The sequence below is a fragment of the Phocoena phocoena genome, chromosome 2, assembly GCF_963924675.1.
Source record: "Phocoena phocoena chromosome 2, mPhoPho1.1, whole genome shotgun sequence".
NCBI lineage: Eukaryota > Metazoa > Chordata > Mammalia > Artiodactyla > Phocoenidae > Phocoena > Phocoena phocoena.
In genome coordinates this window covers 116,544,026-116,559,765 of record NC_089220.1, presented here as the reverse complement: position 1 = coordinate 116,559,765, position 15,740 = coordinate 116,544,026, and the positions used below count along the sequence as shown (strand labels likewise).

At 56.7% G+C, this 15,740-nt stretch overlaps 1 protein-coding gene across 1 annotated transcript; it reads right to left on the bottom strand.

Annotated features, from left to right (window-relative positions):
- Positions 1-690: 690 nt before the first annotated feature.
- On the bottom strand, positions 691-11,894 carry LMAN1L (lectin, mannose binding 1 like). Its single transcript, XM_065871745.1, is given in 15 exon segments — positions 691-813; positions 1,138-1,144; positions 1,866-1,993; positions 2,648-2,771; positions 3,696-3,856; positions 4,816-4,967; positions 5,276-5,408; positions 6,034-6,073; positions 6,075-6,084; positions 6,668-6,788; positions 7,156-7,255; positions 8,665-8,723; positions 8,815-8,936; positions 9,032-9,190; positions 11,776-11,894. Coding segments are annotated over 15 exon segments (1,464 nt in total). The 5' UTR covers positions 11,801-11,894.
- Between the last annotated feature and the right edge of the window lie 3,846 nt (positions 11,895-15,740).

Sequence of the window (15,740 nt, the reverse complement as noted above, 5' to 3'; positions counted from 1 at the left end):
GTACACAGCTCCCTATTCTCCCGCCCACTTCCTCCTCCCCCGGGTAGCCAGGATTTCAGCTGGGAATGCGAGTAGCCCTGGTCCCTCCCCAACCTTCTTTCCAACCCACTGCCCCAGCAGCTGCCCAGAGAGCTTGACACTGGGAAAGGGAGGGAGATCAGAGAGCAGGGAATCCCAATTATGGCTCCATGGGTTGCCTCTCAGAGTTCTGGGTCACACGCCTGCCCTGCTGACCCCTGGAGCTACAGGGAGCATCGAGAGAGAGTTGTTCATGGTGATGCTGCCTGGGCTGGACCAGGAGGCACCACTCCTTGTTCTGGCTGAATTTGGGGACAGAATTATACACAGCTGTGACTCCATCTCCCACCATAGCCCAGGGTTCAAGGCCTGTGGGGTATCTGGTCTTTCGTCAGTCAAGCCAGTCCTTGGCCTTCTTGCCTGCTTGGAGCCCACTCTCAGCTACCATCTAGAAGAGGTTGCCTTCAGAGAGATTAAGGTGAAGCTGGAAGGTAAATGAGCATATCAAAGCATGAGGAGAGGGTAATCAGGTTGGAGCTCCCCAAAAGCTAAGGTGTGGGTAAAAGCTGGGTACCCAGAGGCAGAGAACACTGGCCAAGCTCTCCACCTCCCAGACATAGAGTGACTTCCTAGTGATGAGAAGTGGACATTTCTTCAGGGCGTTGAGGTAGGTCACCCATGTATGCTGGGGGAGAGGGGCTGCCTCCTCAGAGACCCCAGGGTCCTAGGGACTTGTAGTGTAGGACTCAAAGGAAGGCTGCCTGTGGACAAATAGTCCTGAAGGTTCTTGTCCAGCTTGCTGCCAGGGAGAGAAGAAGTTTACTTGGGCTTCTCCCTTCTGGGCTCTTGAGACCAGGCTCCTTATATTTACCCACCTCCCTACACTCACTGCACCATAGCACCCCCTGCTCTGGGGCCTTCTATGGCTCCCTTGGCCTGCTCCATCAGTACCACACTTTCCTCCTGGCATTCAAGGTCTGTCCAGGTGGTTCCAGCCTTATGGCCACCATTGCACTCATATATAACACATAAGCCTGTCATCATTTCCACCTCATACCTTTGCTGTTCTCCACATCTGCCAGCCATCCCCTCTCCCACTGTGCTTTTAAAACAGCACACTTCACTCCTCCTCCAGGACCATCCCAGCGCACGCTGATTCTTCTTGTCTTGAAATACCACCAACAAGGACTGTCCCGTTTCTAAGCTCCTTAGCGCACCTTACATCTCTAAGTGTTTCATTCATTGACGAACACTCATTAAGCAGAAACGGTGACCTCCCCCCAACCTTTTAAATTCTCTTTGCCCAGTTTCACAAACTGGTCCCACCCTTTGCTCTACAGTATTGAACTTGCCACTTTTTCTCCAAAATATATATTTTTTCATGCTTCCATGCCTTTTCTCATGCTTTTTCCTCTATATCAGTGCCTTTACTTATCTTGTCAGGCTGGAAATCTCCTAGTGGCCTTGAGGACCCATAGCAAATGTCCCTTCCAGGTGATTCCCTGATCTCCCCAAGCTGGCTCAAGTACTTTTTCCTGCACTCTTATAGCCCCTGAGCTTCTTGCCATCATGGCATTGACCACAAAGGATGTGACTGTCAGTTACTTGTCAGTTTCTCACATTAGAGTGAGTTCTGTGAGGGTAGGACCTAGATGGGACCAGCAGATGAGCAGTCATTAGTCTCTATTGAAAAAAAGGTCCTAACTTGGGTGCTGCTTCTTGCCAGCTGGGGGACCATGCAGGTCCCCCGCTGGGCCTCAGTATCCCCTCTCTCAAATTGAATGGCTATGGCCCAGACCCAAGAGATGCTAGTTAGGTGTGGGAAGTCCTGCCATGGGAAGGCCCACCTGAAGTGTACATAGCAGAAGAAGCCTGCAGTCTGGATGAGGAGGAAGAACAGGAAGATTCCAGGCTGCAGACACGAGGAAACCCCTGGGGGCTGACCAGGTGGGCAGGAGTCCTTGGCTGCCGCTTTCTGAAAGGAGATGTTCTAAGACCCTGCATCAGCTTCTTACCCAGAAGGAGGGAGGGGACCTAGAATCTGGGCCACTGTTGGCTTTGTTTCCCTCTCCCAGTGTTGGGGTACCCTGACTCTCATCCAGGGAACTTGGAGAGAGGGCAGAGTACAAAGCTGCCTCCCCACCCCAGATCCCATGGCTCCATCTGTGGGAACAGCTGGGAGGGCCTGGGGCCTGGGATCTCCAGGGGGCCGAAGTCTCTAGAGATAAGCAAGAGAGAGAAGTAGAGAGCAAAAGACAGAGTGATGGAGAGGGCAAGGAAAAGAGCAAGATGGGGTGGGGCACAAGGAAGAGTGGACTTCACCATGAAGCTTTGAATGATCTTGGGCACAGCCTATTCCCGTTTATCTTCTGGTCATTGTGGAAGCTGGGCCAAGTGGTCTCCAGGGCCCTGCTGGTACTGAGTCTGTGGGACTCTCCAGAGAGCAGAGAAGGCAGAGAGAAGATGAGATCTGTGTGCCTGCATGCCTGTGTGCACACACAGACACAGACACAGGTGTGCCTGACAGGAGTCCCAGGAGGGGAGGGCAAAAGCAGGAGGCGCCTGGGGCTGCAGAAGTGCTGGAAGAAGGGGGCTGAGCCCCACGGCCCCCCCCTTCCTTGCCCCTCACCACTGGACCCCGCAGGTCCTTCTGCAGAAGGCTCAGGATCTGGGCCAGCTCTAAGAAATGATGCTTGGTGCCCACAGGCAGATAGAAGACCTGGGCTCTTGAGGCCATGTGAGCAGCTGCATCCCTGGTGCAGGGTGGAAACCAAGGGAAAGAGCTCATTATCCCCTCTGATTGCACCCAAACTGCCTAACCATTTCTCATAATCCCCAAAGGCAGCACCTGGGTGAGAAACAGACACCATCCATATGGCTCCTTTTGGGGACTGGTCTTTTTACCCCAGAGCTTCTCCTCAAGACAGCTTTAGCTCAGAGAAGCATCTCTCTAAAGCTGTCTGTCTCAACCCCAGGCTCCCTGGGCTCTGCCTTCAGTCTCTGGCCCCCAGGCATCTAGATGTAAGGAGGAGGGCTGGGGTTGGGGTGCAGCCACAGCATACAACCTGAAGCCATCCTCCTCCCATGGCATCAAGGTGACCCCCTGCCCCCGGGGCTCCATGGGTAACTCCAGAGGCCTGGCCTAGAGAGGGCTGCTGGGGAGGCCGGAGGAGGGTAAAATGAAGTCATGGACTGCCCACTCCCCAGCTGGGCCTGATTTTGGTTGTGCTCCCTCCAAGAACCCCATCAAAATGTTCCCCGCTGGGACTTCCCTGGCAGTCCAGTGGTTAAGACTCCATGCTGCCAGTGCAAGGGGCGCGGGTTCGATCCCGCATGCCGCGTGGAGTGGTCAAAAAAAAACTTCCCTCCTTCCAGAAGCTATCACTGAAGGAAGGCTCAAATTTACTAACCCTCTTGGGGTAAGAATGTCTCAGGGAGTTGTGCTTAAACTAGGAGTTTCAAAATTTTAACTTGATTCAGTTCATTTCAGGTCAGTTCAACAAACCTAACTTGGCCCCTAGCCCCTCGCTATGCTCCAGACTTTGTGCTGGGTGCTCGAGAAACGATGAAAGGAATAAAGGACTAATGGGGGGCGGTCTTCAGGCAGAGAAGCCAAGTTGGTGGATGGGGACTTCTCCTTCCTCTCCCCCAGGATCCTCATCCCCCTGTGCCCTTACCTCATCTCTTGCAGGTCTTGGAGCAGAGTCTGCTGTCCACGGAGTAGGGCACTGACCTTAGCTGAGTCCTGCAGGAGTGCCAGCCTCTTCTCTAGGGCCCAGGGCACAGCCCATCTCTTTTCAGAGTTCACCTTCCCCAGGGATTTGCAGCCCTCTTCCTTCTAGAGGCCTTACACCATTACCTGGGCCCTCCTCATTTGGGATACATTAGGTTTATCTAACCCTCTCCACCTGGGCTTCTGACTCCCGCCTCCTCTCAAAGCCTTTCCTTGAGGATGGTGGCTTCCCCCTTGACAGTGGCCAATTGGGAGCTTTCTCAAAGTTCCTCCCCTTTCCAGAAGTGGTTCTGCCCCAAAAGGAGGCCAGTCCTCTCCTCCCCACTTCCCCTAGGGCACAGTCAACTCCCGGTGCTTGGGTCGTTGGCCACCTCTTTCAGGGGTGGGTAGAACCTGGCAGGGGGAGTCCTGGGCCTGGCCTTGGAGTGTGGCCTCCCTCCCCTCTGCCCCACTCCAGCAGCCCAGCCTCAGCTGCTCTGTCCTGAGGACATGATTCAAACCTAGAGCTGCCAGAGCCCAGCAAAGCTCACAGGAGCCGCTGGCCTCTTCTGCCCAGCATCTAACATCTTGACTGAGCTCAGCTCTCAGGCCCCAGGCTGGGTCTGCCATGGGACATGACTCCCAAGGGGAGAAGCCAGGATGGCAGTGGAGGGGAAATGAGGATTCTGAGCATTAAGCAAACGTATGTGAATCAAATCACACGTGGAGCTACATGCAAATAAACACCCGGTCTATTTCTGTCACTTGTCTGGAGACCCACATCTAAATACGTGGCAACTCATTTCCCCAGCCCCAGCCGTGGGGCTCTGTGAGCCTTTGCTTGTGCAGAGCCGCCCTCCTGCCCATTCCCCTGCCTGGCAGGTCCACCCCATCCAGGTGAAATGCAGCATTTCACCCCTGCCCTCCGTTCCCTCCAGACCTTGGGGGAGACTAGTTCCCAAATGCGGTGCTTGCTCCTCTTTCTGGACAGAGGGGGCGCACTGGTGCCATCAGACCCAGTGCCTGTGGGGCTCGGCTTCTCCAGGCCTGCAGGCAGACCCTTGGTTGCCTGAGGGGCCACTCACCCAGGCTTCCTCCGGCCTGGCCTGGTCTGGGGACACCAGCTGCTTCTTCCATTGCCTCTCAGCCTGTGCCAAGTGCTTGGAGAGACCCTGGAGATCCTGCAGAATCTGGCTGTGTCTGTGCAGTGTCTCCTCCAGGGCAAAGCTTCTTCCCCCTGGGGATAGGGGCAGAGCTGGGATAGGCAGCTGGCAGCTGGGGTGGGGCAACAGATCCTATCTTTCAAAGGCTTCTTGGAGGGCCAGAAAGGTGTGGCTTCTGCCTCCAAGACTCTCCCCTGGAAAGAGGTGTTTGGGTGGTGGGGCAGGGACAGGACACATCACCTGGGCCCCAGAGCCTGCTTGCATATGGCCTCCTCAGGCCTCCGTGTCCCCACTGGTTAAAGGACTCCTGGTTCGAAGGGAAGAGGATCCTGTGACCCTCAATCGAGCCCTTGCCCCACCTGCCCATTCCCTGGGTCCCTACCCTCTTCCTGGACTTCACAGTTCGGCTTTGGAATCATGTCCTCCTTGGTGCCCAGGGCCAGCCTTGCCCGCAGCCTTTCCAGCTGCCTTGCCAGGCGGAGCTGCTCTGTCTCCAGGAAGGGCTGCGGGGGAGGCTGGAGGAAGAAGATGAAAACTTAGGCCCCAAACCCATGGGAGATCTGGGGGCCGGGGAGTCTCCTCACAGGGCCTCCCACAAGCCCAGTCCCCCTCCCTGACCAAACATTCACCCCAGGATGGGAAGACACCCCCACCCCGCTGGGTCTCTTTCCCATACAGCTGGTTCTCCTTCTGCCACCAGGCCCAGAACTTTCCAGTCCTCCCAGCCCCACTGCACTGCCGACCCTCACACCCTTCTCTCCTGCTGCAGCCCAGACCCCAGCAGCTCTCTCAGGCCTCAGGCCTTTGTCCATGCCACTCCCTGTGTTCTTTCAAGCTCATCTTTGCCATGCGGTCTTCCCTGCTCTCCTGGCTGGTTAGGACCCCTCTGTGCTCCCATAGCTCCTAGTCAGGCTGGGAGGTCCTTGAGGACAGACAGGGCCTGGCTCTGGGTCACCTCTGGTCCCCAGCACTGCCCAGCACAAGACTTGGCCTGAGCAGAGCTCCATGAGCCGGTAGAGATAAGGGTTGGAATGACAGGTCTGGTAGCTGGACATGAGAAGAGCATCTGGGGAGGGAAGGGATCCCTGGGCTGCCTCTCCCCCAGCCCTACCCCCAGGGAAGGCCCAGGGCCAGCGCTACCTCTGCACCTGGCTCACGCAGACTGAAGGCCAGGAAGGACATCATGGTCATCTGGAACGGGGGGTAGAGAGGGAAGGTAGCTCCCACCTGGCAACTCACCCACTCAGCCCTCTCTCCCCAGCCTCCATTATGTTCCTGGCAGGCAAGAGATCTGGGTGACTTTGGGCAGCTCTGACCCTTGTCTTGTTCACTTCATGGGAAAGGTGTGAGGATCAGACCAGCAGATGGGTGGGCTGTGAGGGTTGACCCACACACAGAGCCAGAGGGGGACCGCCAGTGAGCGAGAAAACTGGACAGTCCTGACCTAGAGCCATGACCACAGGCCGAGCAGCACCCTCAGGCCCAGAGCCTGGCTGCCGCTGGCGGGAGCCACCACACAGAGGCCACCTCCTCCGCGTGGCTCTGACCACGTCACTGTCCTCCTCAGAAACCTTCCGTGGCTCCCCAGCACCCAGAGTGTAAAGACCAAAGCCCTGTCATTCCAGGACTCCCACCTCTGGTTGCTCCCTGCTTCCCAGCTGAGTTCCTCCACGGGTTCTCTGTTATATCACATCCTTTTGCTCCATTTCTCTAAATGTCCCTTGCGGCTGTCCCTCTTCCTCTTGCCACACAGCTCCCAGCTAGGGGCCCTCACCTGCCAGGGTGCTGGTGGCTGCCGAGACCCCAAAGAAACCTCCAGGGGCCAAAAGCAGGGGCCCCACATCGACACAGACCTCATCCGGGTCGCTGGGAGTGAGGTCACTGTTCAAGGACACCTGAGGGGCACAGAGGGCATGGGCCCCTTGCAGAGGGAGCCCACTCCTCTCCCCTGACCCCGGCAAGGGGATCGTCCCCACCTGACTCACTGGCTCCCCTGGCCCGGAAGGCGGGCAGCAGCTTGGTGTCAGAGTGGTGCAGAGGGGCTCGCACACCCGGTCTCACGCCAGCCCTCCCAAGCACGTGCTCAGGGCCAGTTAGGAGTCTGTGTAGGGAGGAGGATCCCTGGGGTGCTGCCTGCATGGACCAGGGACACTGTGTGGTGTCACAGGTATGTCTGTGGGGTCATGGGCGTTCATAAAGCTCGAGCCCTGTCATCTGCACTCCCTGCCTGGTGGTCCCACAAAAGCAGGAGGGGAGACTCACACGCAGCCTCTGCCCCCAGTAGGTGATCTGTGCCCTGAAGGGGTAAGGCCGGTTCCGGAAGTCCTGGTGGCAGGAGCCCAGCACCCGGCTGGCTCCATCCCTGTGGGCACTTGGAATCCAGCCAGGCCACACAGGACCAAAGGCCTAACCAGCAGGTGTGGTCCCAGAGGCCGTTCTTCCCAGGCCTGCAGTGCCAGCCACCCGCACTGGTGCAGGACCTGTCCTTGCTGTCTAGCTCGAGCCTCCCTTGCTGTCTTCTGCTCCTGTAGCGGAAGAGAGGGGAGCGGGGAAGCAGGCCTTGCCTGGCGGAATGCTGGGACTTGGCCCTCCCTGGGACTCCTCCCTAGGGGGCAGAGCCTGGACCAACAGTGGGGTTTCCACCCCCAGTCCCCTGGGCCTCGTCCCACGGGCTTCCCTCTGGGTACGGCTTCTCTTTCCTCTCCCTTCTGCCAAGCTTGGCCTGCAGCAGGACAGACAACACGAGACTCATCCTAGCAGCCAAGGACAGTATGACCAGCCTGCCTCCCCCGCAGGGGCGGTGCCGCTAGCTCTGGGTGTTTGTTAGGAGTTGACGTCCTGAGTCTCTCTGGGCTCATGGACACACAGAAGCTCTCACACCAGAGAGCCTGTCACCACTGCCTTCAGCCAAGAGGGAGGTGGCGCGGGGCAGGGGAGGAGCCGTGTGACCTGGGGCAAGTTACCTCAGCTTTCCAAACGCTAGTTTCCCCACCTTTAAAATGAAGATAATAATTGAGATTCCCTCATAACATTGTTATGAGGGTCAACCAAGTAATGAATGTGAAGTACTTGGCGCTGTGCCTGGCGTACAGTAAGCTCAGGTCATAAACGTTAGCAATTATTCTAATTGTTACGAGCTAGGGGATGCCTGCCGAGAGACACTGACGAACTGGCCCAGCTACTGAGGAGGCAGCCTGGCTCAGGAGGGATGGGCAGCCACGTCATCTGAGAGAAAGAGACGGTGCAGGCAGGCAGCTGGTGCGGGAAAGGCGTGGACGCTCCATGGGCAAATCTGCCCTCGTATCTCAGCCCTGTGCACAACGGTGTGACCTGGGGCAAATCACTTCCCCTCTCTGGGCCTCAGTGTCCTCACCTGTAACTGGGCACGAATGATCCCCACTTCTCAAGAGTGTCAATAGGAGATGATGTGAGTGAAAACACCGAGCACGGGCCCCACCTCGCATCATTTCTCTGCTCCCGCTGCCTGGGGCTGTTGGGTTGAATGAGTTGCGGACTCAGTGGGGGGTTCCCAGGAACAGCAAGCGAACTCTGGTCCCAGGCCCCGGAGGAGGAGGCACCTCTGGGACCGAGTGGGATGGAGTCCCAGGGCAGTGCCATCAGCTTAGATGAGAGACCAGAAAGGAGGGCACCGCCCTAGGAGGGGGGCTCCTCACCAGAGGCCAGGGCAGGGGCGTGGTGGGCAGAGCGGGTAACCGCCAAGCCACTAGCAGCGCAGGAATGGCGTGTGGGGCAGGCCAGGCGGGGCCTTACCCAAGCGCCTCGTAGGGGTTGTGCCCATCACCGGGCAGCACACGGATGGCAGGGCTGTTCTGTGTGGGAGGTGACAAGCAGCCTGGGCCACGGGCACAGGGAGGAGGGTGAGGGTGTGGGCGGGACGGCGGGCAGGAGACCATGACTCACCTGGGTGTCCTCAGCCGAGGAGTCGAAGAGGGTCCCAATGCCGTCCCCCGAGTCCGGCGCCCCCAGGACAGAGCCTACTTGGCCCCTGTCCTGGGTGTACCACACGGCCTGCGGGTCCCCAGCTGCTCAGCTCAAGGGTCCCTGCAGGACACTGGAACCCTGGGCTCACCACCAGCCCCGCTGACTCACCCCCTCTACTGGACCTTGGTGGGGCCACTCATCATGCCCTGGGCTCCCCGGCACCCCAGCCCAGTCACCCTCATTTGCATTTCCACCTCCCAGGCAGAGAAGAGGACACGGTTCCTGCTCCACACGGCACCATTCCGGTTCCGCATGGCTGGGGCCAGCTGTACCTCCTCCAGGCCAGGGATGACATCTGCGGACCAGGGCAGCGCAGGGCCTGGGCCCCACCAGCCCCTGCTCCCCCATCATTCTCTCTCATTGGTCAAGGCTGGGCTCCAGGAGGAGGAAGAAGGTAACATCACAGCCACTAGATAACAGGCTGGCTAGTCCGACACAGGAATCTACCGAAGAAGTGAGACCCCAGCGCGGCTGGATGGGCCTTTGCCAGGGGAGGGCAACGGAGGCCAAAGCCACACAGAGCACTTTCCCCGAGTTCTCGTGTAAGCCTCACCACAGGTCTGTGTAGCCTGCTTTTATAAGACCCCCTTTTATAGATGAGGAAGCTGAGGCTCAGAAAAGTTAAGGAACTAAGTGAACTGGAACTCAGCTCTGTCTGACTCCAGAGTACAAGCTTTTTCCGCCATGAGACAGATTTGTGTCCAACCCTTTGTGTTTCTCAGATGAGGAAACAGAGGCCCTATGAGGGAAAGGACATGCCTGAGACCACAGAACACAGGGGATCACCTGGAGAGAATAACCACGTGGACGGTCAGAACTCTAGACCCTGAACAGACACTTGGGTGTGTCCAGACGAGCTGGGCCTTCCTGATGGGGGCACCTAGGGGACATCTCAAGGTGGGGAAAGTATGAAAGCGAAGGTGGGAACTGGTCTGCGGGACTGAGGAAAGGGTGAGGGATGGAGTGAGTGTGAGAATTACCACTGGTGCGGGCGGGGTGGGGGAGGAGGGAAGAAAGGGGTGAGAAACTGAGGCAGGCTTGGCAGGAAAAGGAGAAGGGTGATCAGAGGCCCCGCCCCTGCTGGCTCCCCTCCTCTGCGGCCTGCCAGCCTGGAACCTGGCCCAGGGCCCAGTCCCTGCCGGCCGTTCTAGAGACTGATAATCCAGCCTGTTTGCTTGGCAAAGGCCAGAGCTGGGGGCAGGGAGGCTCAGAGGCTGCAAGGCCAGGAGTGCTGGAGCCCTTGGGAGCCACCACTGCCTCTGGAGTGGCAGGCAGGAGGCAGAGATCGCCCACACCTGCCACCCTTCTGTGCTCTGCCTCAGGTGGATTGTTCATGGGACCTCCCCCTAGACTGTGGGCTCATGGGACCTCCCCCTAGACTGTGGGCTCCTTGAACCAGACTCAGCCCCGTGGCTCTGGGCTGGGCACACAGGGCATGGGGTGAGTCTGATACAAGGAGGAATGAATGAATGGACAGTGAGCATATCACTGGGTGGCCTTGAAGAATATACCTCTGCTACCCTATATGGCCTGGGACACCCCAGACTTGGCATGGCCCAGAGCGTGAGTGTGGTATGGGCCTTGCCATCCTGGCCCTCAGGCATCCTGGCCCCGGGGCAGGGCCTGGCTCCGGGCTATGAGGAACAGCCCCCTCCTTTGCTTACCTCCTGTGTCTCTGCGAGGGAGGACTGGGCCTAAACCCTGCCGAGAGGGCCGGTCTTCTTAAAGGGATATTTGTTCTGGCCTCAGTTAGGAATCATGCTGTTTTTCAGAAATTTCATCTCACAGACACGGAAATACACAATGGATCTGCTTTCTCTCTTTGGTTTGTCTGCTAGGAGGCTCTGAACCAGATCCACGGCCCAACTCTGAAGGGTAGGCAGACTTCACAGCATATGTTTTGGCAACAAGCCACATTCTTGGACTCATTTCAGGCCTCAACCCTAAGTCTTATTCTTCTTGCTCACTCCTAATTTAAACTTCTCTCTATTGCATAGGCCCTTATAAGTCCTCCAGAATCTTTTTAGGACAAGACCAGGCAGAAGACAGATTCTTCGTAGGTCTGGATTTAGAAGGCCCTGGATACAAAGTATGGGCAAAGATGCTCTCATGCTTGCTTCCACCCAACAAACATACAGGGCAGGGCTGGGGCCCTCTCTGGCAAAACAGCTGGCCATGGGGATGCCTCCCTCCAGGCAGCCCCCTAGTTCTCTTGGACAGCCACAGACCCAACAGCGTGGAGCCAAAGTGTAGGTTGCTGCTGGTCCAAGTTGCCTGGTGTCTGTGTGTCTGGGACTCATCCTATGAACGTGTGTGTGTGTGTGTGTGTGTGTGTGTGTGTGTGTGTGTTCACAGGTCCAAGAGGCAGGGTGAGGGGTCCTCCAAGGAGGGGTAAAAAGAGAAGAGAGGGCTTCCCTGGTGGCACAGTGGTTGAGAGTCCGCCTGCCGATGCAGCGGACACGGGTTCGTGTCCCAGTCCGGGAAGATCCCACATGCCGCGGAGCGGCTGGGCCCGTGAGCCATGGCCGTTGAGCCTGCGCGTCCGGAGCCTGGGCTCCGCAACGGGAGAGGCTACAACAGTGAGAGGCCCGCGTACTGCAAAAAATAAAAATAAAAAAATAAAGAGAGAAGAGAGAAGCCCCAGGGCAAAGAAGAGGAGAAGCAGAGAGGAGAAACTGAGGCTGCTGGGTGGGGGTGGGGCTGTCGTGGAGCAGCAGACAGGTCTGGGAGGGGTCCTGGGCCCCTGGCACTGGCTGCCCAGGCCTGGCCCCATCTTGGGCAGTGGCTGGTACTGGCAGGCCTGCTCCTCACCAAGTCACAGCCACCCAGAGCTGGTCAGCCCCTCCAGTGTTCCACCCTGGGCATGGCTGGCCCCCTTACCTCCGTGATGGCTCCAGAAGGGCATTCCAGCCCCAGGCGCCTCTGAAGCTGAGCTTGTAATCAAACCTTCGCTGAGGAGGATGGCCCCACTCAGGGCTGTGAGGGTCCAGGAGTAAGAAGAGGAGGAGAGGCAGAGCAAGGGATCCAGGCCACGGACCACCAGCATTGTGAAAGGATCTGGTATCTGGGCCTAAGGGTGGATTTGCAGCTGGGAGGCCAGGGAGGGCCTCCTGGGATGGGGCCAGGTGGGGAGGAGCCGGGATGGGCCAGGAGCTGGGTTTTGGCACTGTCCTCTCCCCACCTGCCCAGCACAGACATCCTGTTCCTTCCAGGCCTGACCTCAGGCCCTGCCCGTCACTTCACCTCCAGCCTGATGGGCAGCCTGACCTCTTGCCAACCTGAGCTCTGTCCCTGCTCCTCGTCTCAGGTCATCCTTCTACCTCCCTTCTGCCCCAGCGGCTGCAGGGCCTCAGGGGTCACTGGGATGGGCCACCCTCCGCAGCTCTGTCTTTCTTCCCTGCCTGGGATGGGCCCCTACAGCCTGCCTCCTTCCCACAGATGGATGTCCCCACTGTCTGGCCATTACCTACCCACCCCATCCTTCCCTATCCTGCTCTCCCTGCTGCAATACTCCGCTCTCTGCCATATTCCCAAACACTCATGCCTCCAAGCAACCTAGTTTCCTCAACAAATAAAGTATATGAAAATAGAAAGGGAGCCTTAAGAGACAGAGTAAATAAATGCAATGCATAACTTTGTTTGGAGCCTAATTTTAACCAACTAAATGTGGGAAAAATGAGACAATTGGGGAAATTTGCACAATGGATATTTGATTAAATTAAGGAATTCTTGTTAGAATTTTTAGGAGTAATAATGGTATTGTGGTAGTGTTTTGTTTTTTTTTCTTATGTCTTCTGGAGAAACATACTAAAGCTTTACAGATGAACTGATGTAACATCTAGGATTTGCTTCCAAATATCCCAGAGCTTGAGGGGAACAGCGTGTGCATGGTACAGGATTGACCTTGAGCTAATAACTGATAAAGTTGGGTTGTGGGGACGTGAGGCTTGCTTATATTCTTCTCTCTACTTTTATCTGTTTGATAATTTCCATAATAAAAAAAGTTTTTAAAAAGTAAGAAATCCTATATTTCAAATATTTTCATCCAAGTACATTTTGGTTTTCCAGTGTAGCTCGTTTGCCAAGATTTCTGGGTAGCTGAAGTTTTACTGTACTTTGTAAACCCCCAGTAGGATTAAGATTCTGAAGCTCCACAAAGTAATTAAAACCAAGGCTGTAAATGGAAAATTTTAGGACACGCTAAAAGAAGAACTTCATTTCTCTACACTAAGCCCTCAGCTACCTCCACATGCTCTCCCGCTTCACCTTCACAGCCAAGCTGCGGAAAGGTGGGCTCCCCTCCAGCCCTACTTCCTCGCCTCCCCCTAAGACCTTCCAGCTCCTGCCCTCCCCACCTCCGCCTCCCAGGAAAACTGCTCCAGCAAGGCCTGACGATGCCCGTTCTCTGTGCCTAGCAGACAATTCTCAACACGGTCTCTGCAACGTGAAATGCTGTGGACACCCCCTCTCTTCCCCCTGCTCTGAGAACCCCTGCCCCAGGGCTCACCTGCCTCTCTGCTGCCCTGGGCCATCCCAGGAGCTGCTTCTGGGTCACTCTTCTCCCTCCCTGGCCCCTTACGGGTCACGTCTCTCCTCAGGCTCCACGTGCTACCTGGCCAAGCTCGTTCACGTCCATGGCTTCAAGCACCATTGCTGTGCCCATGATCCCCAAATCTCTACTTTCAGCCTGGCTTCTCCTGCAGCCACAGCCCCCAATGAATGTCTAACCCTGGAGTAGACCTCTCTGCTTGGATGTCTCAAAGGCCCCCAGACAACACGTCCAAACCAAACTCCTCTTCTCCAACCCCCAGCACATCCTCCTCCAGGGCTGAGGGGAAATGGGTGGCACCACCCACCTTATCAAGCTGGAGACTGAAACCCCCCCCAGATCCCTTCCTCTGCCTCATCCTCGCATCAGCCATCAGCAAGCTCTTCAATTTGCTCCTGCCACTCTCATACTGTTACCGGATGCTTTAATCTCTCCAAGCCTCACTTTCCTTACCTGTAAAACGGAGATAATAATAGCGTATATCTCCAAGAGTTGTTTGGAGGGTTACGTGAGATACTACATCCATCAGAACAAGGCGTGACAGAACTCAGCTCAGTAAAACACCGTGTTCGTCTTCCTCTCCACTTCCTACCAGCTTCCCTAGTCCAGGCCACCATCAGTCACCTCCTGTCTGGCCTCTCAGCCTCCCCACCATCTCCCTGTCTCCACTCCGGACACCACCACCCTGTTGCCAAAATCTTGGCTCTCTGTGCACTGATGCCGAACAGAAATACGGAGACAGAGTTATGGAGGAGAAAGAGAGAGCGGCTCCTAGTTCCTGAGGCGCTAGACTACTGTGTTACCTCTTTGCCTGGCAAAGAAATAAAGCCACTCTCTCTTTCTCCTCTATAACTCTGTCTCCGTATTTCCGTTCGGCAGCGGTGCACAGAGAGCCAAGATCTTGGCAACAACCTCCTCTAGCCAGACTGCAGCCAGAATGATCTTTCTAAAGTGATCTATGTCACTCCGCCCTAAATCCTTCAATTGCTCTTGGTCATCTTTGTGTAAAGTTAAACTCCTTGAGGGGCCTGCAAAGCCAGGTGGGGTCTGGGCCCTGATTTCTCTTCAGCCTCACTTGCTCCCAAACTACACCCCTTGGCACCTTATCCCGGCCACACTTAAGCACCTCACCGCCTTTGCCCAGTCAGTGCCCTTCCCTTGCCAGGATCGCCCCACCCCGTCCCTGACTGCTCTCCACACGTCTGAGAAGCCGCCCCACGCCTCCGTCCTCTGCCTCACAGGCTTGGTGCTGGCGGTGGGCAACATCCACCAGATTTCTGGGCACCGAGCTGAGCCCTGAGCGGATTCCCCCAGGTCTGTAAGCTCCTTGGGTGAGAATTCTGTCTCGCTCATCTATGACATGCCAGTTGCCAGTAGTTGCCAGTAGAGCACAAAGGGAGGATGAGAGAAGAAAGAGGGGGAAAATAAAAAACCATAAACCAAGGGAGAGAGGGGAGAAGTAATGAAGGAATGGGAGCAGGAGGGGGGCTCACATGCCACCAGGTAGAAGGAACATCCCGGTACCTGCGCCTGCATTCCCGCAGCGCCCCATCAGCCGGAACTTGCCCCTTTATTCTTTTTTTTTTTTTTTTTTTTCGGTACGCGGGCCTCTCACTGCTGTGGCCTCTCCCGTCGCGGAGCACAGGCTCCGGACGCGCAGGCTCAGCGGCCATGGCTCACGGGCCCAGCCGCTCCGCGGCATGTGGGATCTTCCCGGACCGGGGCACAAACCCGTGTCCCCTGCATCGGCAGGCGGACTCTCAACCACTGCGCCACCAGGGAAGCCCGCCCCTTTATTCTTGCTTGTCACACTTGGTGCAGTTCTCCATTATGACGCCTGCCTGGCCCCCCTTGTGGCCTCATGGCCACAGGCATCTTTGCATGTTTCTGAACCTGAACTGGCTTCCAGACCAGCTAGTGAGAGCCAATTGTCAGAGTCCGCCCTGATCCCTGCTTTCAGTGAAGTCAGGTTGGTAGCATGAAATCTACCCTGGCAGAGGGTACACCATGGACACCGGCACACTATACATCAGAGCTCCCTTCCCCCACACCTGCCCTAGAACTGAGTGTCAGACATTTACCACTGCGTGATTCCCTCTCCTTGGCAGTCTCACCAGGACAGTCCCTCTCCCATCGCAGACCCACTGCCCCTTACGGTCTGGATTCCAGCTGCCCGACCTTGCTCTAGGGAAGGTTCCACCTTCAATCACTACCACGACCTCCCCTCTATATTTTCCGCCTCCCTCTCAGTATGTGGACGCTATACCAAGGTAAACGTCCTTCCCTTTGGCGGTCA